This window comes from Schistocerca piceifrons, chromosome 5 (assembly GCF_021461385.2).
Source record: "Schistocerca piceifrons isolate TAMUIC-IGC-003096 chromosome 5, iqSchPice1.1, whole genome shotgun sequence".
Classification (NCBI taxonomy): Eukaryota; Metazoa; Arthropoda; class Insecta; order Orthoptera; family Acrididae; genus Schistocerca; species Schistocerca piceifrons.
The window spans coordinates 523,786,742-523,809,821 of NC_060142.1; the positions used below are offsets into that span (position 1 = coordinate 523,786,742).

Sequence of the window (23,080 nt, forward strand, 5' to 3'; positions counted from 1 at the left end):
GCAATATTGTTATAACATTCATATACAAAACCTCAAATTAATACAGTTTTGCTACACATCTGACCAATCATCATTTTGTTTTAATTTAATGTAAGTATTAAGCATAGGAAAATAGAAATAGTATTGAATATCTGTGCCAGGAAAGTTCTAAATATAAGCAAGTTTTATTTAAATCTTAGTCTGAAATTTGTCACCAAGACTTTTCAAAGAGATGGGCATTTTATACACTGCTCAAAGGAAAGTATTTCTCAGTGAATTCCAGGTAAAAATCAGAGGAATTATTTAGAATGTTTACATCATAATCTGTTAATTATACTCTGCAAATCACTTCATTGTCTTGCACATTAAAAAAACTCAGCAATGAAATCTCCACTGGATCTTAATCAGCCACAAACCACTGTTTTTTAAATTTATATTTTAATATCAAAAACAAGACTTTTTACAGTTATAAGATACATGAGTTGTATTTTTTTAGAATATATACTGTTTCAGCATCTTAACTACCGATATAATGTAAACAAACTTCTCATTCTGCATATTTTATTTCTTACTGTGCACATTTTCTGTAATCCTGATCTGTCTTCAAACCAAGAAATACTTATTTCATGTCTGTGCGATTTGACTGTACCACAATCACAAGATCTGCTATTTTATGACAGAATTATGACTTATTCTTATAATTTAGTTCTATGTTTACTGCAGATTAAGTTATTTAAAAGAAATTTTTGTATAAACAAATATCTGCATTGAATCAAAACATAATAGTATGACTAATGAAAATAGAAATACCAGCTGTGATATAACAAGTATGTGGCATAAAGCTTGTGTTGTAATATCACTTAATACTACGTGAAGATAACCTGCTTCCAGAATGTTTATGAAGTGAAACATATCATATTAACTAGTCATCCATTTTCCAAATATCGAACAATAAATGATTTAAATACATCTTATGTCGTAATGTAAATGATGTGAGCTAAACACTTATTTCAGTAAGTTATACTCTCAAGATTTCAAATTTGTGGCTAGACATATTCAATATCTCACTCACTAAGGTTCATATTGAATTATTATGTAACAATGTCAGCTGTCACTTATGCAAGTTTCTTGTGATCACATTAACACAGGTTATCAAACAGGGCTCACATTTTTTAAAAGTCACTTTATGAAGTTTACAAGCAGGAAATGAAGTTCACCAACCCAGCCAAAAATATGAATAAAATCAAAATTCAAAACTTTAGTAAAACAGTTCTGGAGTAGGTTATCTTATTCCCTTCTACAGTCACAATAGCCATAATAATAAAGCACAGAAAGCATTACAGTGTTAGTTGAAGTGTTTACTGAGGTCTCAGAAGTATGTGTGACAAGTTATGGTAGAGTCTCATTTGACAATAATCAAATTACAAAACAATTATACCTGTATCATACCTTAACTGAAATTTAATATTCTACGAGTTTAACTGCTGCAGTTGTGTTCGTCTCTCTTGCCCACTTACGAGCTTAAGAGTTTTCATCATTTAAAAATAAAGAACTGTTAACCACTAAGAAACCATACACCCATAAAAAGATTTCCGACACTATATTATATGACATTTACTGGCATTTAAAAAGCCATCACGGAATAGGCACAAAAATATAAGCACTAATTTATTGCTGTCAGCAATGGTTCCTGACTCTTAATAAAACTTAACACTGCTGATGGCAATGAGGTTCTCAGTACATTATCAAAGTTGTATTTCATATACATCATTCCACACAGGAATTGCTTACATGATTTCAGTGAGATTATTGCAAAATCCAAAACTTGAGAAAAGTATATCTACTTATTAACTACCCTCTGACATGTAAAATAAAACTTACAAACAAGTGTAGAAAAATTGTAACAGATGTGTCAAATGCAATATGAGGGAAAGATTTTCTGCCATATTTGACCAATATAAACTGATAGTAAAAGAAACTATTACTATCCAAAACTGAGCTGATTTTTCTTCCACTTGCCGCAATGATAATTCTATGCACAATGAAGCAAATTTAAAGTGTTCTATATGAATCAAAATATTGACAATATGGTCTCATATTATTATTTTCTTCAACTTAACAATCATAATAACATACAGTTATATAAAAATATCCACACAATTGCGCCAAAACATTGCATATCATTAACTTCATATTGTCAGGTTGTTTACAAATATACTGCAATGAGTTAAGGATATCTGACCAAAAATCTCTCATGCATGCACGAAATCATCATTTCTGGCATGCACAATCCTTGAAAAGATTCTTTTTGATGCCTTTTCTAAGTTCTGCTGGCAAAGACATTGCCTCAAAGTGCTGACACAAAAGCCTCAAAACACACACTGATGGTTTCTCACAGAATCAGTGCCACTGGATTCTTATTAATGTAATATTAACAATGTGTCACTTAAATATGTACATTCAATTATATACAAATATTTTCCAGCTCTCAGTCTTTTCACATTTATAATGTAGCACATGTAGCATGGAGATTGAACTAATACATGAAACAGAGATTCTTAGCACTAATTTGTACAGGCCGGATTAAACTATATGCACATTAAACAATACTGGAAGTTTTGGGTGGGTTGACATTTGTTTAACGTGATGCAGTCAGGAGAATAAAATGTCCCATTTTCAAGTCTAACAGAGTATTCACTGCACTGAAATATACATAATTCTGAGCTTTTCTTATCTAAATTCTATTGGGTAGTGCTTCACAAAAATTATAGTTTGTGGCAGGTTTCTGAAACTCTGCATTTTATACACCTGACTCCATGTCTTAAGATTTTACACTCTTGGTTATCAATGTGCCTATTTTAGAAAGCACAAAGTTTTTATCTGCTGACTATTCAGCACCGACGTTTAAGCACTCCTATTAGAGTCACTTAGATGCAACATATGAAAGTTTCATAATTTACCATACCACATACATGTAAGGCAATCTTTGCTACAAAAGCTCTGTGATTCTGAGTGGAATGTATTAAACTTCCATCTGACATTAGAGTAGCTAATTTAGAACAATGTAGGTAAATCATGAACTTGCTTTTATAACCTCCTACAAATAGCTGCCTTTGTTAAGTTTCTTGCAATTCATCTCTAGGATAATAGTGCCACTGATCAATTCTAAAAACTAGTCTTCATTTCCTGCTTTGTCAAGTTCATCTTTAAAAAAAATCGCACATCTGTTCCCACAACCACAATCACCACTAGCAGAAACTGATCACAGATCACTATACACTTTTTTGTGTAACAAAGACTTCTTCTGTAGTATTTATTTCATATTGTTCTGTATTACTATGGAAAATGGTGCTCTCAATTACAGAAGTCTACATCTTTTTAACTTTCTTGAGGACATTTCTCAATAGAGTCTTGGTTACTCTAGTGGCATGGGTCTGCACCAAAACAGATACCAAAGATTTCTGCTAAATGTATGTCTTTTTTACTTTCTGTATTGGTTTGTTTTCAGCTGAAGAGTTGGCATTTTTTCCATTTGCATTCTTTGGTGGGACATTGAGCACAAGATTTATGGCTGCCTTGTTATTGGCACAGGGTGGAAGATAGGGTGAGTCTGCATTCAGACCAGCCTCAGTGAGCCTGAAAATAATACATCTGATTAGTTTACTAGCAAGATAATTACAAATGTTCAAGCATGCTTCCTCAACATGCAGATGTTGTAGGGGCTACATAGAATGAGATATCTCCTTTACATCTTTAGCAAATGGCGATTTTACTGCTTCTACATTTTAATCCACAGTTCCTATAACATGAAGAACACTGCAGGCTACTGAAGAAAGTAAAGCCAAGCATTTATGGAGAGAGAGAGAGAGAGAGAGAGAGAGAGAGAGAGAGAGAGAGAGACTGTAAAAACGACAAAGTGCCTACATATTAGAAATTAATCATCTATTGTCTGAGTGAACTGTGCACTGATGCAGTTTAACTACTCTGGTGATAAATACTGAGAACAATTTTGTGAAAGTTTATGACGTCAGTCATGTTTTGTATACATACTGACATACATAGTTCACAATATTGTGAATAATAAGCAAAAATATGTAGGTCCTCAACAAGTATTTGACAACATATAGGATGCAAAAAATAAACAGTCTTCTATTCAACAAACTATGACGAACACCCATTGAACTACGCTACTTAAATGCTCTGAACCGTGCTGATACTGTAATCAGATAGTAATTTATCGGACGAAGGAAATTCTGTGTTTATAACTTTCCTTACATTGTTGTATGCTGTCCTTCCCAAATTTCTGTTATCACATTTCTTCCGCTCCCTGTGCTTGTTAGTCTCATCTGTAAGGTCTTCGTATTGCAGAAGAGCTGAAACCAGCACAGGATCTGAGGGTGTAGTATGAAACAGTTGTTAGCTGTCTATCACTAACAGCTTCATAATCATTTTAGAAAGAAAAGTTTCAGCCACACAATATTTTATCAGTGATTGCAGTGCATAGTTCACTCATTTTACATCATTTCCAGATTTCACTTTTAAAACAGGATAATGTTCCAGTCAGCATGCATTTAGATAACGCAACCAAAATTGTAATTTGAAAATGAAAAATTGTGTGTGAAATAGAAAATATCAAGATTTCTGTCTCACTATAAGTTCTACCTGTTATGATTATAAAAAGATCATCTTATACTGAAATATAAGTTTACTTCTTCTGTTGGGAAAATAAAAGTAAACAATTCAGAAACTACAGAGTATCATAATAACAGAGAATTCAATAAGTACATATGAACAAACAAAAGTAAATGGAAAAAGACAGTTACATTCAATGAAAACCAAGTTTATTTTCTGTTTCGGTATTCACTGCATGGCAGACTGATGGTTCATTATATTCCAAGTCCAGTTTTATGATTTACAAATGTTTTACAGATATATTACCAATAATATTATGAAAAGGATAGCTTGTCACTCACCATATAGAGCAGACACTGAGACACAGACAGGCACAACAAAAAATTGCTATATATTTTGAGCTTTTGGCAAAAAGGCCTTCCTCTAAAGTGCAAAAACACACAAATATTTACATGAGCACAACTCACACACACGTAAGTCTCAGTGGCTACTGACAGTGGCCATGTGGGTGTGAGCTGTGTTTGTGTAAATGTGTGTATGTTTTCCACTTTATAGCACAGCCTTTTGGCCAAAATCTCAAATATATAGCAGTTTTGCTGTGCCTTTCTGTGACTCAGTGTTCTGAGTAACAACATATCCTTTTCATAATACTGTCATTATTTCATCCTAGATTTCCCATTGTTTAAAAAATATTAATTTTGCAAAAGAAAATTTCTGCAAGAAACCTCAAGTTGCTTAGTGCTACTATTAATATATGTCAAATAGCTGTATTTACTGATAAAATGGAGGAAGAAGGGCAGACAGTCACATGTAAAGTTAACATATCCTCAGTCTTTTGGAACCAGATATCTTTTACTGGAAGCCAGAGAAAATAATATACAAGGACAGTTCTGAAAAGTCAAAAATGGCCATTTGCTTTGAATATTTTTCCCTGTCTCCTTGTCTCAAGCAGTGGCCTATGGTTCCAAAAGCTTGAGAGCCTGTTAGCTTTTTCCACTAGTATCTTCTACTAAAATACCAGCAGCTGTTTTGATGAATACAGCTGTTTCTATCTTACAAATAGTCTGAACTTTCATTTAATGACTAGTTTCTAAAGTTTTGATTATCATCTGCAATAATTGTGAAGTATAAAGAACGTGCTACAAATGAAAACAACATAGACTGAAAATAGAGTGAAGTTCTTATTAGGGAAATGAGATAGGGTAGCGACTAGCCTACCTATTTAGCTGATGGCGTTGATCTGGAAAAGGCATATCTGTGTAATCCTCTCCCCTGCATCGCCGAGAAAAAAGAAATCCAGAGATGAAGCCAACAACTAGAGCTCCAAGGCATGATGTAACTATAGCAATAGTCAGAGTCTCCGCTGTATAAATAGGCAACTTTTCCTGGGAGGAAGGCAGCTTTGAACCTGGAAAAGGTACGATAAATCATCAATTGTGAAGCTCATATCATCACACCTTCAGTAATCATTCTGAGTATATGGAAAAAAAACTACTCGCAACACAGAAAGTCCTTTGATTACGTCCCAATTCACTGGTATATAATTAGGAAAAACATTACAGCTAGTCGTACAAATTAATGAAGTCCCTCCTCAAAAAATGGCTCAGAGAACCTAACAAATCATATCTGATTACATTACACAGCATACAATATTTTCTACAGTTTTCTTGGAAACATACCTGCATGATTTATTTCAGCCAGGGTATTAGGAATGACGTTGCTGTCATCTACTCCAATAACAATCTCGTTGTCAATTTCAGGTTCAAATTCAGCCTGGTGGATTGAATGAACGGGATCGCCTGCCAGAGGTGAACACGCAGGTTAAGAAACACACCATAAAGATTGGGACACTGTTCATTTAAAAAAAAGTTGCCTTCTACTGTATTATGGAACAGTATTATCCTCTTATAGCAACCAAATCCTGTACCACTTTAAAGCACAACAGCATGTACCACAAATATCTTCTTATATACCAAAAAATTTCTTTTTAGTTTTTTAAATAATCAGTGATCCCATCTTTAAGCAAACTACGTGAGTGTGGAACTAAACAACAAAGGCAGAGAACAGGACATGTGATATTAGTATTTCAGCTTGTGAAAAGTTTTGGTCAGATGACATACATGAAGAGAAAACAATTGTTCTGTCAAAGAAGATGTAAATTTTTTTTGTTTATATCTTCAGTGACTGATTTGACTCCAGAGAGAATAAGATGATTTTTCCCACATTTTATGAAAAACTGTGATCTCTTAATTATTACACCAGTGACAACAGCAGTCAACAGTTTTCTGATATAAAGCAGTATGATCTATCATACAGTAACCAGAAAAGAACACAGAGATTTGAATACTGTATTATCGTGATAGTACTTGCAAATATTACTAATAGACTAGCTACAATTTTCAATTACAAGGCAAAGATTTGTTGCAGATAATCAGATGGTGACACTGGACTGATTCTGAGCACATTTTGTAGTTTTAATATGAATTGAGTGTAAATGATGATTTACCAGTAAACAGAATCATGTTCTTAAAACAGAGCTCAAATACACAAAATTGGTGATTTAAAAAAGCGTGAATTGAATATTTTTATCTTATGAATGTATTGTCACTGTGCAGAGACAGTCTGATGTTTGAGAATATGTCTAATTTACTTTCCTTGGGTGTTTAGTACTGAATATATTTTTTCCATAATGCATGGTGTGTATTCTTTAAGCAACAGCTTATAATAATTTTGGGATGGGAAATTTCTACAAAGTATGTTAAGATCCATAAAAAACAGAACTTCAAAAACCAATTTCAGCTCGGAAACCCAAGTGGCACTTGTTTGTAGACAGCTAGTATAATGCAATGTTTAAAATCTCTCTGCATGTCATATAACCAAAATTAAATGTATGACCTCACTAAATATTGAACTTCATTTTGATTTAAAAGAAATGGCTTACTGTGGAGCAAACACTTATATGTTTACTAGCCAAAACTATTCTGTGCAATGTTCAACAAAATGGATCATGTACATCATGAAGATTTCAGAAATTTAAATACAGGAATATGGTTTTTATGGGTATTCAGAAACATTGGCAAATTGTGTGAGTAAAACCTTACAAATATGTTATAAGGGCAAACACTATGTACATAAGCATTTTCCAGCTGACTTTACAATATTAGTCTGTGAAGTGCAATATGTTTAGTGAATACACGCATTTCAAGCAAAGTATGTAATAGATATGAAAACTGCAGACATGCATAAGAATGAAAATAGAATTCACATGCAGTTAGAAATTTGAAAGTAATGTGATCATACAGCTTTACCAAAGCAATATAGATGGCTGGCAGATCCCGTTCCAGAGTGAGGGAACTTGGAAAGTACAAAATTTAGTGTTTATTATCTCCACTAGCTGCACACTTATCCAAAAGGACATTGGAACATTAATTTCTTAATATTTTGGCAAATGATAGTGTACATTGTACTATATATAGACTGACCATCCCAAATACAATTTTCAGGAAATTATTTCACCTAAAACTTCTAAATTTTCTTTTGTGAAGTTTTTATTTATTTATTTATTTATTTATTTTTATTTTTTTCCCTCTGACTGTTACTATCATACATATGGACAGTGTAACCACTACCCCATTTACATCATATTGAAATTCAGTTGACCTGTTATTTACTTCAATTCCTTTGCATAAGGAATGATAGCATAAAGCCAACTTTCAAATGTAGTTTGCAGAGATGCATGTCACAGAAGATTACTATATTTAGTAAAGTAATGCTCATCCTCCACAACTAGTTTTTCACATATTATACTAGATGTTTCTCACCACCACTGCAAAATTAATTATTTAATATAATTTAATGTTTTCCTCTTCTTTGGAAAACTCAAATTCAAGACAATTATTCAACGAATGATAAAAGAGTAGATACAGAGAGGAATCTGAAATGGATAGTCTATATCACCTGCATTCTAGCATACGTGTGTGACAAAAGGCAATGTCATGTGAAGTGTGATTTAAACACAGATAGGAAACTTCAACTTTTCTTAAACTTTCATCCTATTTTCCATGTGCTATATAGAATCTCTGTTGATAGTAGCTATACTATCTGAGCACAGTGAAATGATAAGACTTTTGATGAACGAAGCAAAGATGGTTCTGACAATAGCAAAAATAGCTTTGTGAAAGTCTTTCACTCTATCAATTGTTGTTTCCGGCTGTAACGGGTAAATTCTATTCAGTATGTCCAAAAGAAAGTAACAGCCTGGACATGGACTAGTTCCCTAGCTTGTCTTAAGTTGGTGTTAACACCTTAAGAAGAAATAAAAGTAATGAAAAACTTGTATTTACCCCAGCAACAGAGTGTATACGAATGAACAAGGTTTTGTCAAGTGATGGGGCCTGAGAGGCCATTTTGTTTGAGGGGCTTCTCAAAGCTGTTAATCATATGATACTCAAGGGCTGGACAACAGTGTCAATAACAAACACTATGTATGCACTCTTTAAGGCCAGGATAGGCTTTGAGACTGCACAAGAGACAATATAAATTCACTTCCTCTATGAGGGTGTGGCTGGTCTACGCAAACATTAGGAATATTGATAATTTCTGCGAGTATGTGAAGCATACCACTGGGAATACTTTAGTTATGTCTACAGGATAGTTCTATTGTGATGGTTACAACCAACAAACAAGCTACACCTTAGTAACAAATGTTTATTTCCAATAAGGAAATAAGAACTTTCTGGAATAAAAATGCTTCTTATGGGGTTATAGCAACAAACACTTCCTACATTGTGAACATTTAAAGCTGGCCTTCTAAACGAATCACACTTGATAATAGCAATTATGTACCTATTTTTAAGTGTACCCCGCAGCCATATAAATGGTATTAAGTGTATCCAGCAAACTCTACAGCAGTCAGCCAGAACTGTCAGTAATGTGATCAAAATGCCTTGAAATGTTCTCTCTTATGTGAGAATAACAGTTGCATACCTCACTGAACAGTAGTGTGAACTGCAACAGGAGTGTAAATACTGTATGCACATGAAGAAAATATATTAATGGTATTAAAATTGAACAAGAATGCAAAAAGTAGAACTATCGGTATATTTCAGCATCTCTTGCTCCAAGGAAAAGCAAATTCTTTTTTCCTAATGAACTGCATATGTTTTGGTAGAATGTAACTACTAATGTTTTCATTATTATATGGATAACATATTGTAGAAATTAACAACAGCACCAGTTATTTTTGCGCTGCTGGTGTATGTTCAATTAGTTAATTAGTTATTATCGCTAACTATGCCTGTAAAAATGTTATCTGATTTTCTATAATTTCTCAGTCAGCACTGAAAATACAAGTGGGATTTATTATTTTATTGCCAATGTCTAATTTTTTAAGTATTTACAATTGTGGACTACAAATTTTTAATCAATGCCCTTATCACAAAGAATGTGGCAGCACTACTTAGAAATGGAGACAGGAGAAAATCGACAAACATTCTTTCTTGGATATTACACTTTCTGTGTGCCCTTGACCTGCATGAAGTATAGTTAATTAGCATATCAAAAATGTTAGATAGCTCCAGCCCAGACACCAGCTGTAAGCTGAGTGAGAGACAATTTGTGCACTGACCAGCGGCTGCGTCCAGCCTTTCTGCAGAGCTACTGCTGGGACACACACACGAACAGGGTGGACACGTTGTGCCCTCATCTGCCATGACCAATCACAGAAACTTAAAGTAACAGTACTGCTTACCAGCAAATAAAAATTTTTCTAAAGCCAATACAGGGCAAATTAAGTTAACACAACTTTAAAAATGATAGCTATCCCTATTAAACGAAAAATTATGTGAAACATTATGGTACACAAGAAATACAGTAACTACATTTTCCAGTTGAAATCAATAAGATATATCCAAATGTATTGAATAAGAACATAAACTTTCTTAAATATAATGAAATAAGCCCATAAGAAATAAGCTAATTTAGAAAAAAATCTGATTAATATTACATAACACACTGACATAAAATGCAAATAAAGAAGCAAATACTATGAGCAAGTGACACAAGAGATCAATTTGCCTAAAAACAAGTTAAGTGAGTAATCTAAAGGAAACATGCAACAGATGAAAGAAGTTACTCTCTTTTTTTAAGTTCTCCTTTCATGGAAAATGGAACTGTGGATAAACACTCCAAGTTAGTGTTAATCCCGTCTGTATGAAGACTAACTAAAAAAAAGAAGTTCTTTTTGTAAAATAGCTGGTTCTTCTTAAAAGTAAAATCCAAATAACAGTAACTTCTTTTTAGTCTGTTTCAAGTCAGATACACGTTGCACAAGTGGTTGCTCTATTGAGTATAAAATAATATATCATGATCTTCGTCATATGTAGTACTAAAAGTAATACTAAACAAGGACATAACAGATGCTTTGAAACCTTTGAAAATAAACTGAAAAATTAGCGCAAGGCAGTTCAGACAGAAAATACTACAAAATATTATTTTGATTCTGAAAAATTGCAATATTACAAAAGCAGACAATACATTTTCATAACAGACAGCAAGAAATATTCTCAAAAGACTTAAGGTCTGCACTTAAATCAGAATAGTAGTAAATAAACTGATAGGTAGTGTTACTATGCAGCTCATCCTTAATCTAATGTTATGTGTCTACAGAGAGGCTATAGTTCATGCCTTAGAAACATGCAGCATTTCACTAAATAAAATTGTTAATTGTAAACATACCAGAGCATTGAAGCTTAAAGTAAAGCACAACTTACCACTAGATTTTGTCGTCGGCTGAGTTGGTACAGGAGAAGCAACGATTTCTGTAAGGAAAAGCGGGTTGCATACTCAGCGCAGAGGAAGCAATGCACTACACTTACTGGTTTCGAAATTCCTTTTTGTTATGTCATGCATTTTTAAAATATTTCTACTTATTTTATGCTGTATGTAACTTACTGCACTAGAAGCCTAGTGCTAAATTTTAACCACAACTCTATTGTCAGCCTAAAATACGTTCTATCTCTATGCAGAAGTACAGGATATGAATTCCTGCTACAGTTCTGAAGCCATTGCAGAAAGCATCATCTTATCAACAAATCATGTCTCAAATTCTTTCTTAAAAAGGGATTATTTCTAATATTTCAGTCTTGATCTTAAGGCTGTAAACTATTCTAAAATAAATAAAGAAAGTGTGTTCACTTACCTGAAATCAGACAATAAGGGGGAGATCAGTCATTTCTCTTAAGACAGAAAGAGATGAATGAAGAAGAGGATCAGGACAGATGAGAAGATTTGTGACAGTATTTACTCCTATTCATTGGTACAAGAGATATGCAAGAATAACTGATTAACATAACAGTGAGTATATGAACCTGAAAGGCATGGACAAAGCAGCTGAACCCACAAGTGAACCTGAAAATTGGTGATGAACCAGCTGAATAACAGTGTGGTAGAAGTCACTGCAAGACATGGTATGTCATGGCTAACCACCAGACTTGTAGAATACAGAAGACTAAAGTATAAAATTACTTCTGTCTGTTGACTGTATTTTTAACCTGACTGCATGTTAACATTTATAAATATGTTTTATTTTAGCCACTACTGGTCAAAACTCACTCGCAGCTTTTTTAGATCTTATTAATTAAACATATTTCAAGGTGAAAATCTTTATCTTCAGATAACTACAGCAATACTAAAGTGAAATGATTTTGAATTGCCATAGCTGTCTGACATTCAGATATTTTGAATACTTTGAAACTTGTTGCATTAATATGATTCTAAGCAAGATACCAAAAAATTGTTACTGATAGTCATCACTGAAAACTGTATTCACCAAGAACACATCTGCAGTACAAGACGAAAGGAAAAGGAGAAACAGATTGAGGAGGTTCTGAAACAACCTATATGTTAGCAGGAATTTCTTCAAATTACAGATCTCCATGTAAGCTAAGTTAGGCTTATCAATTATATTTTTAAAAATAGTTTTGGAGTTCCTTGTGCTGCATAATTTTCATTCTTATCTGACTGACCTACTGATCTTCAGAGATTTCCAGAAATAACTGCAACCATGTCATGACTGGTCTTCAGTCATTACCTTAGCCATTAATATAAAACTAAGACGCTTGAATTACTGTATTTGGATTATTCTCGGCTTCAGTTGCAAAGGACAGACAGGATGTATTGTATATGATTTTATGTCTTCAGTAAGCTCTGCAAAAGACAGCTTGCCTTTACAGAGCTAATCACAGGTACTGATGATGGGGGTGAAAACATAGGGCTTGAGGCATAAGAGAAGCACAGACAGCAAATGATGCTCTTACAAGATCCAGAGGGAGAAATGGTAATAAAATAATAAAAATTCTGTTTATGCTATATGATACAAGATATAAAAAGAATTTCTACCAGGAGGTCTTACGTAACCTAGATGCTCTGGGGCTATTTGCTGAAATAACAGCATTGGTGGAAAGTAACAGTTAATTCACCTTTATCATTTGCTTTTAGACTACTATATACAATAACAGAAAATTCTTGTGATAAATCACATATTACTTGCAGAAGTAAGATTTCATGTATCACAAGAGAAATCAATACAAAAGTCATGAATTACCTGTTTGTGGACGTCCACCACAAGCTTTATGTTCACCGAGTGAAATGTTCTGAATAAAGCGTTTTTTTCCAGCACTCCAGTCTGGTGAACCTACAGCTGTGCATTTTAATTCTACATTGTCCCATGCACAGTAAGGATCTTGCAAGGACACACATTCTCTGAAAACAAAAATTTTGTTTCATAGCTAAACCAGTTCATGGTTACACACTTTTTTTAAACATACCCACAAAGGTAGTTGTCATAAGACAGAAAAACAGATCCTAAATAAATAGTAGATAAAAACAGCTCGCTGTGTAACAGTTTTTATCAGTACACATAAAAACAGGCTACAATAATAAACAACAGTTCATTTTTAAGAAATGGTGCCTCATTCCATTTTACGCTATTGCTGTTGGGTCACAGTCTTTCTCTTGTCATATGACAATATCATTTCAGGCAATTGTATATTATTCATGAGCCCTAAGAAGTGAGAAACAGATCAAAATTGCACATATTAAAGCATTTCTAATTTTTTGTAGTAAAATAAAACAGAATCGATGTATTGATTATCAGTTTGGGAAATTAACCTCAGTAACTCTCCTTGCATTGATACTACCATTTAAGGAATTAGCATGTTCTAATTTAGGCCTATGTTCTCATATGGGGTAATTTTCTGTTTTAAATCTGCTAAATTTGGTCACCTTTTTCTTGCTTATCATCACACATAAGAACATGTCACAAAGTCCATCTCCATTAACCACCCCATGAAAATATTTCAGTAGCTGTTTAATGGGTCAATGATATTGTTAAAGAAAAATGAGCACTAGTAAACATGCCACTTTAATAACATGTATCATTCAGTAACATTCTAAATCTACAGCCACTTAATTACGACATCAGTAGCAGTGTTTTCCAGCAGGGTAGCTATTATCATTGTAGAAATTTAAAACACAATTGACCTAGGCACCACGCATGCATGGAACTGTGTAGGATTTTAATAAATTGGTCTTCAACCTGTGAACTCTCAGGCAATGGTTCATATTCATCTGACAATACCTGATTCACTCTCATCACATATTAACTGGTATCTCACACCTGAATAGTCAGCAGGATGCTACTACAGCAATTTCAAGAAATTGTGTGTTACATAATGGTATTTGGCAATGATGTACTGTTAAATAAACCTGGCAGTTCAAAATGATTAAGTCCGTATGCTGAAACACTTATGTTCCATATGTGATACATTCCACTGGGTAATTTTAGAATCTGCTTAACGCAATGTCAGATTTAATCCTGTACACCGATTTCCTTTACAACTTTGATTGCCAAAACTATAACAGTACCTTTCCTGCAAGATCTGAAATAAAAATTTGTAAATATTATTTATTACTTACCGACAATTTGTTATTTTATCTGAGCCACAGCGATGAAGCTTAATTGCCAGAATCTCATCATCAGACACAACCACCAGCTTGCTATCATCCCCATCCATTCGCACCACATACAGGTTCTTAACAGGTACTCCAGGTGGCAACACTTGCAGTTCTTCTATTACAACACTATCTACAGTATCAGATGAATCAAAGGAGGCAGAGTTCAAAGCTTTTATCACTTTGCCATCATCTGAAAAAAGTCCTCATTTATTAGATAAAGTGTCACTTTCATTTAATAGTGAAACTGCAATATAACATGGAACATATTTACATAACTGTATAGGTCTAACTGTTGTAATTGTTTTATTACTCAGAAATTACAAGGAATGTCTGAAATGATAATTCAGGTTATAGTGTCATACTGTCCTTATTTTGCTTTATTTGGAATGAGTTTCTTATCAGAAGCCAAAAAAACTGGTTAGTGTCAAATCCTAAGCAATCAGTTTACATCACAAAATATAGGCACAAGTAACTTCAAATATGGTAGCATATCTTATTCCAACTTACCAGTTCCTATAAACAGGACATCATACGCTTTCCCATCTGGTGTTCGGACTTGTTGATCAACAGCTATTTTTGTAAATCTGTACCTGCGGGTGATAACAATTAGCTGTCATAACAGCAGGATATATTCAAGAAGCAAAAAAAGAGTAATAATAAAAACAATAATACATACTTCAGCACATAAATAAATTTTCTGCCTACTGTGGATATTAGTAGATTAATCTAATATTCACATATAATTAAACAAAATAAAAATATAGACACACTTAAAATACTGAGAAAATGTCTCTTACTGATTTATTTTATGTCAAGGGGTATAGAGTATGGAAGAGATGGAAATGGAAAACTATAAACATTGTCGCAGAAGGGAAAAGTCCAATGGTCACCAAAGTTATGAGAGGTGTTCTAAGTAAATGGGAAGAAATTTGAATGACATTCAGCAACAGACATTCATTGGGCACTGGAGTGCGGTGTATGGTTTGACATCCCTTCTCACCACTTGAAATGTCACCCGTACCCCTGGGTTCCTGAGTGGGCCTTTCAGTCAGATGTCTGATCTTTCATACCTATTCCTTTTCTTCTCCTCATGATTTCCTGATAAAGGATAAATCACAAAGCTAAGAACTGCTTCATCTTTTGTTACCATCAGCTCCACTTCCATTTCTTTTACAAGCAGAACTGTTTTAAGTGTATTACGTTTATTTTCTTCTTTTATTTTTAGACATCTTGTTTTTGACATTTTATTCAACTAAATTGTACGGATGTTGGTGTGAAAGACTACAGAATGAATTTCTAAATAACTTATATACTATACACATCAGTGACTAATTTAGTATGCAAAGCTAATGTCAGCTGGACAGAAGACGAATGGTGAGATGGGATGGGACAAGAGTAGGTAAATAAGACAGTTGCATTATAAGACTATAACTGCTATTAATATTAACCACTCAACAAGTTTATAAAATGAGTACTAACTGTAAGCTGATCCGAATGAGAATTGGCCGAGTAAAAAATGCTGGCACGGCCTCATCCATCAGTGTATGTGACTTTACAAAATTGACAGACACATCAGGAAGTGTACGACTGTCATTCACACATTGTCCAGGCCTTGGTTCTGGCACTTTAAGGCTTGGCACTGCCAACCAGTTTGAGTTCATCGTTTCCTGCTCTTTAAATGGACCATCAAACGACTCAAGTATTGACTTCATACTGAAGGCACAAACAGCAGAGCCACCAATAGAGTTCACTGGTGTCGTGAAGACACCGTAGATGAGTTTCTCCACTTGACCACCATAATTTCCTTCAATGATGTCACTTGTTGACTCTGTGAACAAATTTTATATCCATAATCTTAAAATATTTTTAATTATATTTTAAGTAACATTCAAAAGAGTAAAGCGCACACACACACACACACTATATATATATATATATATATATATATTTTTTTTTTTTTTTTTTTTTCCCGCGTCCTTTCGTCTTCCCCTCTCCTTCCCTCTTTCCTGATGAGGCAACAGTTTGTTGCGAAAGCTTGAATTTTGTGTGTATGTTTGTGTTTGTTTGTGTGTCTATCGACCTGCCAGCGCTTTCGTTCAGTAAGTCACCTCATCTTTGTTTTATACACACACACACACACACACACACACACACACACACACTCCTGGAAATGGAAAAAAAGAACACATTGACATCGGTGTGTCAGACCCACCATACTTGCTCCGGACACTGCGAGAGGGCTGTACAAGCAATGATCACACGCATGGCACAGCGGACACACCAGGAACCGCGGTGTTGGCCGTCGAATGGCGCTAGCTGCGCAGCATTTGTGCACCGCCGCCGTCAGTGTCAGCCAGTTTGCCGTGGCATACGGAGCTCCATCGCAGTCTTTAACACTGGTAGCATGCCGCGACAGCGTGGACGTGAACCGTATGTGCAGTTGACGGACTTTGAGTGAGGGCGTATAGTGGGCATGCGGGAGGCCGGGTGGACGTACCGCCGAATTGCTCAACACGTGGGGCGTGAGGTCTCCACAGTACATCGATGTTGTCGCCAGTGGTTGGCGGAAGGTGCACGTGCCCGTCGACCTGGGACCGGACCGCAGCGATGCACGGATGCACGCCAAGACTGTAGGATACTACGCAGTGCCGTAGGGGACCGCACCGCCACTTCCCAGCAAATTAGGGACACTGTTGCTCCAGGGGTATCGGCGAGGACCATTCGCAACCGTCTCCATGAAGCTGGGCTACGGTCCCGCACACCGTTAGGCCATCTTCCCCTCACGCCCCAACATCGTGCAGCCCGCCTCCAGTGGTGTCGCGACAGGCATGAATGGAGGGACGAATGGAGACGTGTCGTCTTCAGCGATGAGAGTCGCTTCTGCCTTGGTGCCAATGATGGTCGTATGCGTGTTTGGCGCCGTGCACGTGAGCGCCACAATCAGGACTGCATACGACCGAGGCACACAGGGCCAACACCCGGCATCATGGTGTGGGGAGCGATCTCCTACACTGGCCGTACACCACTGGTGATCGTCGAGGGGACACTGAATAGTGCACGGTACATCCAAACCGTCATCGAACCCATCGTTCTACCATTCCTAGACCGGCAAGGGAACTTGCTGTTCCAACAGGACAATGCACGTCCGCATGTATCCCGTGCCACCCAACGTGCTCTAGAAGGTGTAAGTCAACTACCCTGGCCAGCAAGATCTCCGGATCTGTCCCCCATTGAGCATGTTTGGGACTGGATGAAGCGACGTCTCACGCGGTCTGCACGTCCAGCACGATCGCTGGTCCAACTGAGGCGCCAGGTGGAAATGGCATGGCAAGCCGTTCCACAGGACTACATCCAGCATCTCTACGATCGTCTCCATGGGAGAATAGCAGCCTGCATTGCTGCGAAAGGTGAATATACACTGTACTAGTGCCGACATTGTGCATGCTCTGTTGCCTGTGTCTATGTGCCTGTGGTTCTGTCAGTATGATCATGTGATGTATCTGACCCCAGGAATGTGTCAATAAAGTTTCCCCTTCCTGGGACAATGAATTCACGGTGTTCTTATTTCAATTTCCAGGAGTGTGTGTGTGTGTGTGTGTGTGTGTCTATATATATATATATATATATATATATATATATATATATATATATATATATATAGGGAAACAGTCCACGTGGGAAAAATGTATCTGAAAACAAAGATTCTGTAACTTACCAAACGAAAGCGTTGGTACGTTGATAGAAACAATAACAAACACAAACACACACACAAATTTCGAGCTTTCACGACCCAAGGTCGCTTCATCAGGAAAGAGGGAAGGAGAGGAAGAGATGAAAGGATGTGGGTTTTAAGGGAGAGGGTAAGGAGTCATTCCAATCCCGGGATCAGAAAGACTTATCTTGGGGGGTGGGGGTGGGTGGGGGGAGGGGGTGGGGGTGGGGGGGGGGGGGGGGGGGGGAAGGGACAGGTATACACTCGCGCACACACACACATATCCGTCCGCACATATACAGACACAAGCAGACATATACCTTGGGGGGGGGGGGGGGGGGGGGGGGGAAGGGACAGGTATACACTCGCGCGCACACACACACATATCCATCCACACATATACAGACACAAGCAGACATATGTAAAGGCAAAGAGTTTGGGTAGAGATGTCAATCGAGGCGGAAGTACGGAGGCAAAGATATTATTGAATGACAGGTGAGGTATGAGCGGCGGCAACTTGAAATTAGCGGAGGTTGAGGCCTGGTGGGTAACGGGAAGAGAGGATGTATTGAAGGGCAAGTTCCCATCTCCAGAGTTCTGATAGGTTGGTGTCCATGGGAAGTATCCAGATAACCCGGACGGTGTAACACTGTGCCAAAATGTGCTGGCCGTGCACCAAGGCATGTTTAGCCACAGGGTGATCCTCATTACCAACAAACACTGTCTGCCTGTGTCCGTTCATGCGAATGGACAGTTTGTTGCTGGTCATTCCCACATAGAAGGCTTCACAGTATAGGCAGGTCAATTGGTAAATCACGTGGGTGCTGTCACATGTGGCCCTGCCTTTGATCGTGTACACCTTCCAGATTACAGGACTGGAGTATGTGGTGGTGGGAGGGTGCATGGGACAGGTTTTACACCGGGGGCGGTTACAAGGGTAGGAGCCAGAGGGTAGGGAAGGTGGTTTGGGGATTTCATAGGAATGAACCAAAAGGTTATGAAGGTTAGGTGGACGGCGGAAAGATACTCTTGGTGGAGTGGGGAGGATTTCGTGAAAGATGGATCTCATTTCAGGGCAGGATTTGAGGAAGTCGTATCCCTGCTGGAGAACCACATTCAGAATCTGATCCAGTCCCGGAAAGTATCCTGTCACAAGTGGGGCACTTTCGGGATTCTTCTGTGGGAAGTTCTGGGTTTGGGGGGATGAGGAAGTGTGACATGGTGTTAGAATGTGGAAAGTGTAACATGAGGCTCAAATGAAAATAATATATTTAAATTATATATATATATATATATATATAGTGTTTGTTTGTGTGTCTATCGACCTGCCAGCGCTTTCGTTCGGTAAGTCACCTCTCTTTGTTTTTATATATATATATATATATATATATATATATATATATATATATATATATATATATATATATATATATATATATATATATATATATATATATCAGTATAATGGAAGGAAACATTCCACGTGGGAAAAATTATATATAAATACAAAGATGAGGTGACTTACCGAACAAAAACGCTGGCAGGTCGATAGACCACAGACAAACACAAACATACACACAAAATTCAAGCTTTCGCAACAAATTGTTGCCTCATCAGGAAAGAGGGAAGGAGAGGGGAAGACGAAAGGAAGTGGGTTTTAAAGGAGAGGGTAAGGAGTCATTCCAATCCCGGGAGCGGAAAGACTTACCTTAGGGGGAAAAAAGGACAGGTATACACTCGCACACACGCACATATCCATCCACACATACAGACACAAGCAGACATATGGTCTTTAAATATGTCTGCTTGTGTCTGTATGTGTGGATGGATATGTGCGTGTGTGCGAGTGTATACCTGTCCTTTTTTCCCCCTAAGGTAAGTCTTTCCGCTCCCGGGATTGGAATGACTCCTTACCCTCTCCTTTAAAACCCACTTCCTTTCGTCTTCCCCTCTCCTTCCCTCTTTCCTGATGAGGCAACAATTTGTTGCGAAAGCTTGAATTTTGTGTGTATGTTTGTGTTTGTTTGTGGTCTATCGACCTGCCAGCGTTTTTGTTCGGTAAGTCACCTCATCTTTGTGTATATATATATATATATATATATATATATATATATATATATATATATATATATATATATATATATAAAAACAAACAGAGGTGACTTACCGAACGAAAGCGCTGGCAGGTCGATAGACACACAAACAAACACAAACATACACACAAAATTCAAGCTTTCGCAACAAACTGTTGCCTCATCAGGAAAGAGGGAAGGAGAGGGAAAGACGAAAGGATGTGATATATATATATATATATATATATATTCAAATAATATGTATCTTTTTGTTGTGCCTATCACGATTCAACATCTCTGCTATATGGTGAGTAGCAACTTTCCTTTTCTAATATTGTTACATTCCATCCTGCATTTTCCATTGTTTGAGAAATTATATAGCACGCACTGAATGCAGATGGGCACCCACACACGTACATGCTGGCATGTCCCCCCGCACGTGTGTGCGTGCGCGCCCACACACACACACACACACACACACACACACACACACACACACACAGAGCCAGCATCATGGCAACACTATGTGTGAGCGAAGTGTTATTTGTGCTATTTAGAGGCAACACAAAAAGATGTGACAGACATGCTAGCCAGCATGTGACCGTCTTCTGTGTGGGAAACAGCCCATGTGGGTAATGGTTTTGGACTTAGAGAGTGTGACAGCATGTTATTAGTGTCTGGCATTATTATCAGAGCCATAGGGAAGTGGGATGGATTTTTGGATGCAATTATGTATGTATGGATGGATCACTGGCAAGATCACAATCATCACAAAGTGAGCTACCATCGTCCAAATGGGGGAAATTTTTTCATGTGGAGGAAACACTCAATGGCAGTATGGGTAAAGCTGTCCACATGCTACAATCCAGAACAAGATTCCCCTCACATATATGTTGCAAAGTGATTCAGCAAATATGATGTCTTGCTGATTGAGAGTGGACCCATGAAGAGTGAGGTAGAGTCCTTCTCACAGATTAATCAGTGTATCGGATATACCACACCAAAATTGCAGAAAGAAACCAATACAGCAACACCAGTGTTCAGATTAGGAGGATGCAAGCCATTCATTGCCTGTGTTTTCTAGGCATATTTTGGCATCTGTAGTTTGTAGGAATGATATCCTAATACAGTGTGTGTGCCCTTTTCATGATATGCATGTGGGCTCCAAATAATGGATAGTAAGAATTTAATACTCAACAGATGAATAGCTACAATATGAAGATATCATGTCTCTAAATTGGCAAGCTCACTCCAGGCACTGCTGAATGGACATGAACACTAGAATTACAGCTCAAACACCACTATCATTATCCAGTGCTAACCTCCTGGTGAGATGTGTCTAGAAATGGAAGGCATTACTACTCACGACGGGCAACTAGATCCATATTCTGATGAGCTGTTATGTGTCATGTATTACTATGCAAGGGCATCAAAGCCCATACTGATATTCTGTACACAGCACGCAGAAGGACACACCGCAAACTAATAACCGTCCACAGGCCATTACAGGTTTTCTGATGCACACTGAATCTTTACACTTATATGCAGATTATTATGTCACAATGTTGCCACGGCATCTTTTAGTACATTTATTACTGCTGCTGCCTCATGTTATTTTGTGGATAATCAATGTTCTCTTTCAGCAGCAGAGTTCCTCTTTTCAGCCAGGAAGAAGATTAATGTAGATAAGAAAAAGAACATGAAAGAAACACAATTTCTGCGTGGCTTTCCTTGCCCTAAAGGTTTTTTAAAATAATTTTAATCTGGATTTGGAAGAGAAAATCTGTTTCCACTTGCTTAACATTTGTACTATTTATTTAACTTTACAGCCTTTACTATCTGCTCATTTGGTAAGCATAAACAATTCGTTTACTACAGTTGTACTTTTATCTGAATTTATGTAGTCGCCTGCAAAAATTAATCTCACACCCATAGTGTAGTAAAAGCAAGCATTACAAAACCAACACAATACTATTAAATTCTTTGTTGTTAATATTGTCATTTAACTCTCCCATAAATTTACCGTAAGCACTCACAGTGGGATATAACAGAGACAGAGGGAGAGGAAGACTTACGAATTTCATTGAAGTAAAATGGATAATCTCCAGGGACGGAACAGTTTAGACGTGATTTCAAAAAAGAAGTCCATCTGTCACCAAACTGATGAGGACCGCCCTTGTCATGTTTACAGACTCTGGCAACTCTTGAATAGATAGCCTGAAACAAAAATGTTACGCAAAACACATTTATTACATATATTTACTGTAGCTCGTGAAACTTCCTCTATCTTCAGTTATAAATTAGGAAGGTATTACCTTTCCGCAGTTGATGTACTCAACAGCAGTCTCTCGGAAGAAGAAGAATATAAAATCATTGTACTCCATTGTGTTGACAAAGTTAGGAGCTGTAATCACCAATAAGTATGATTTTATTACATGAAATTAAAACTGTTCATTAATTATAATAATTCAAGAAGTTAACTATAAATTGTTTTACTCATAATACCCAGACGTGAATGGTGCTGCCCTTGAAGCAACAGCTGACTAAATGAAAAATATAATTGTCATCCTACTCTATTAAGATTGAATTTGTATCTTTTAACAGAAATCATTAATAAATTTACTTATTTATTTATTCTAGGAACCTCAGAGCAAAGAATGTACCAAGTAAA

The 23,080-nt window shown here is 36.6% G+C and overlaps 1 protein-coding gene across 1 annotated transcript in view; it reads right to left on the reverse strand.

The window, feature by feature from the left end:
• Window positions 1-398: 398 nt before the first annotated feature.
• LOC124799122 (semaphorin-1A) overlaps window positions 399-23,080 on the reverse strand; it is a gene marked incomplete at its 5' end in the record, with an annotated part of 341,830 nt that continues 319,148 nt past the window's right edge. Inside the window, 11 exons of the mRNA XM_047262659.1 lie at window positions 399-3,615; window positions 5,830-6,019; window positions 6,291-6,410; window positions 10,238-10,315; window positions 11,382-11,429; window positions 13,214-13,371; window positions 14,587-14,815; window positions 15,133-15,215; window positions 16,105-16,453; window positions 22,485-22,626; window positions 22,725-22,813. Of these exons, the coding sequence (XP_047118615.1) occupies window positions 3,444-3,615; window positions 5,830-6,019; window positions 6,291-6,410; window positions 10,238-10,315; window positions 11,382-11,429; window positions 13,214-13,371; window positions 14,587-14,815; window positions 15,133-15,215; window positions 16,105-16,453; window positions 22,485-22,626; window positions 22,725-22,813 (1,658 nt within the window). The remainder of the gene's footprint in view (window positions 3,616-5,829; window positions 6,020-6,290; window positions 6,411-10,237; window positions 10,316-11,381; window positions 11,430-13,213; window positions 13,372-14,586; window positions 14,816-15,132; window positions 15,216-16,104; window positions 16,454-22,484; window positions 22,627-22,724; window positions 22,814-23,080) is intronic.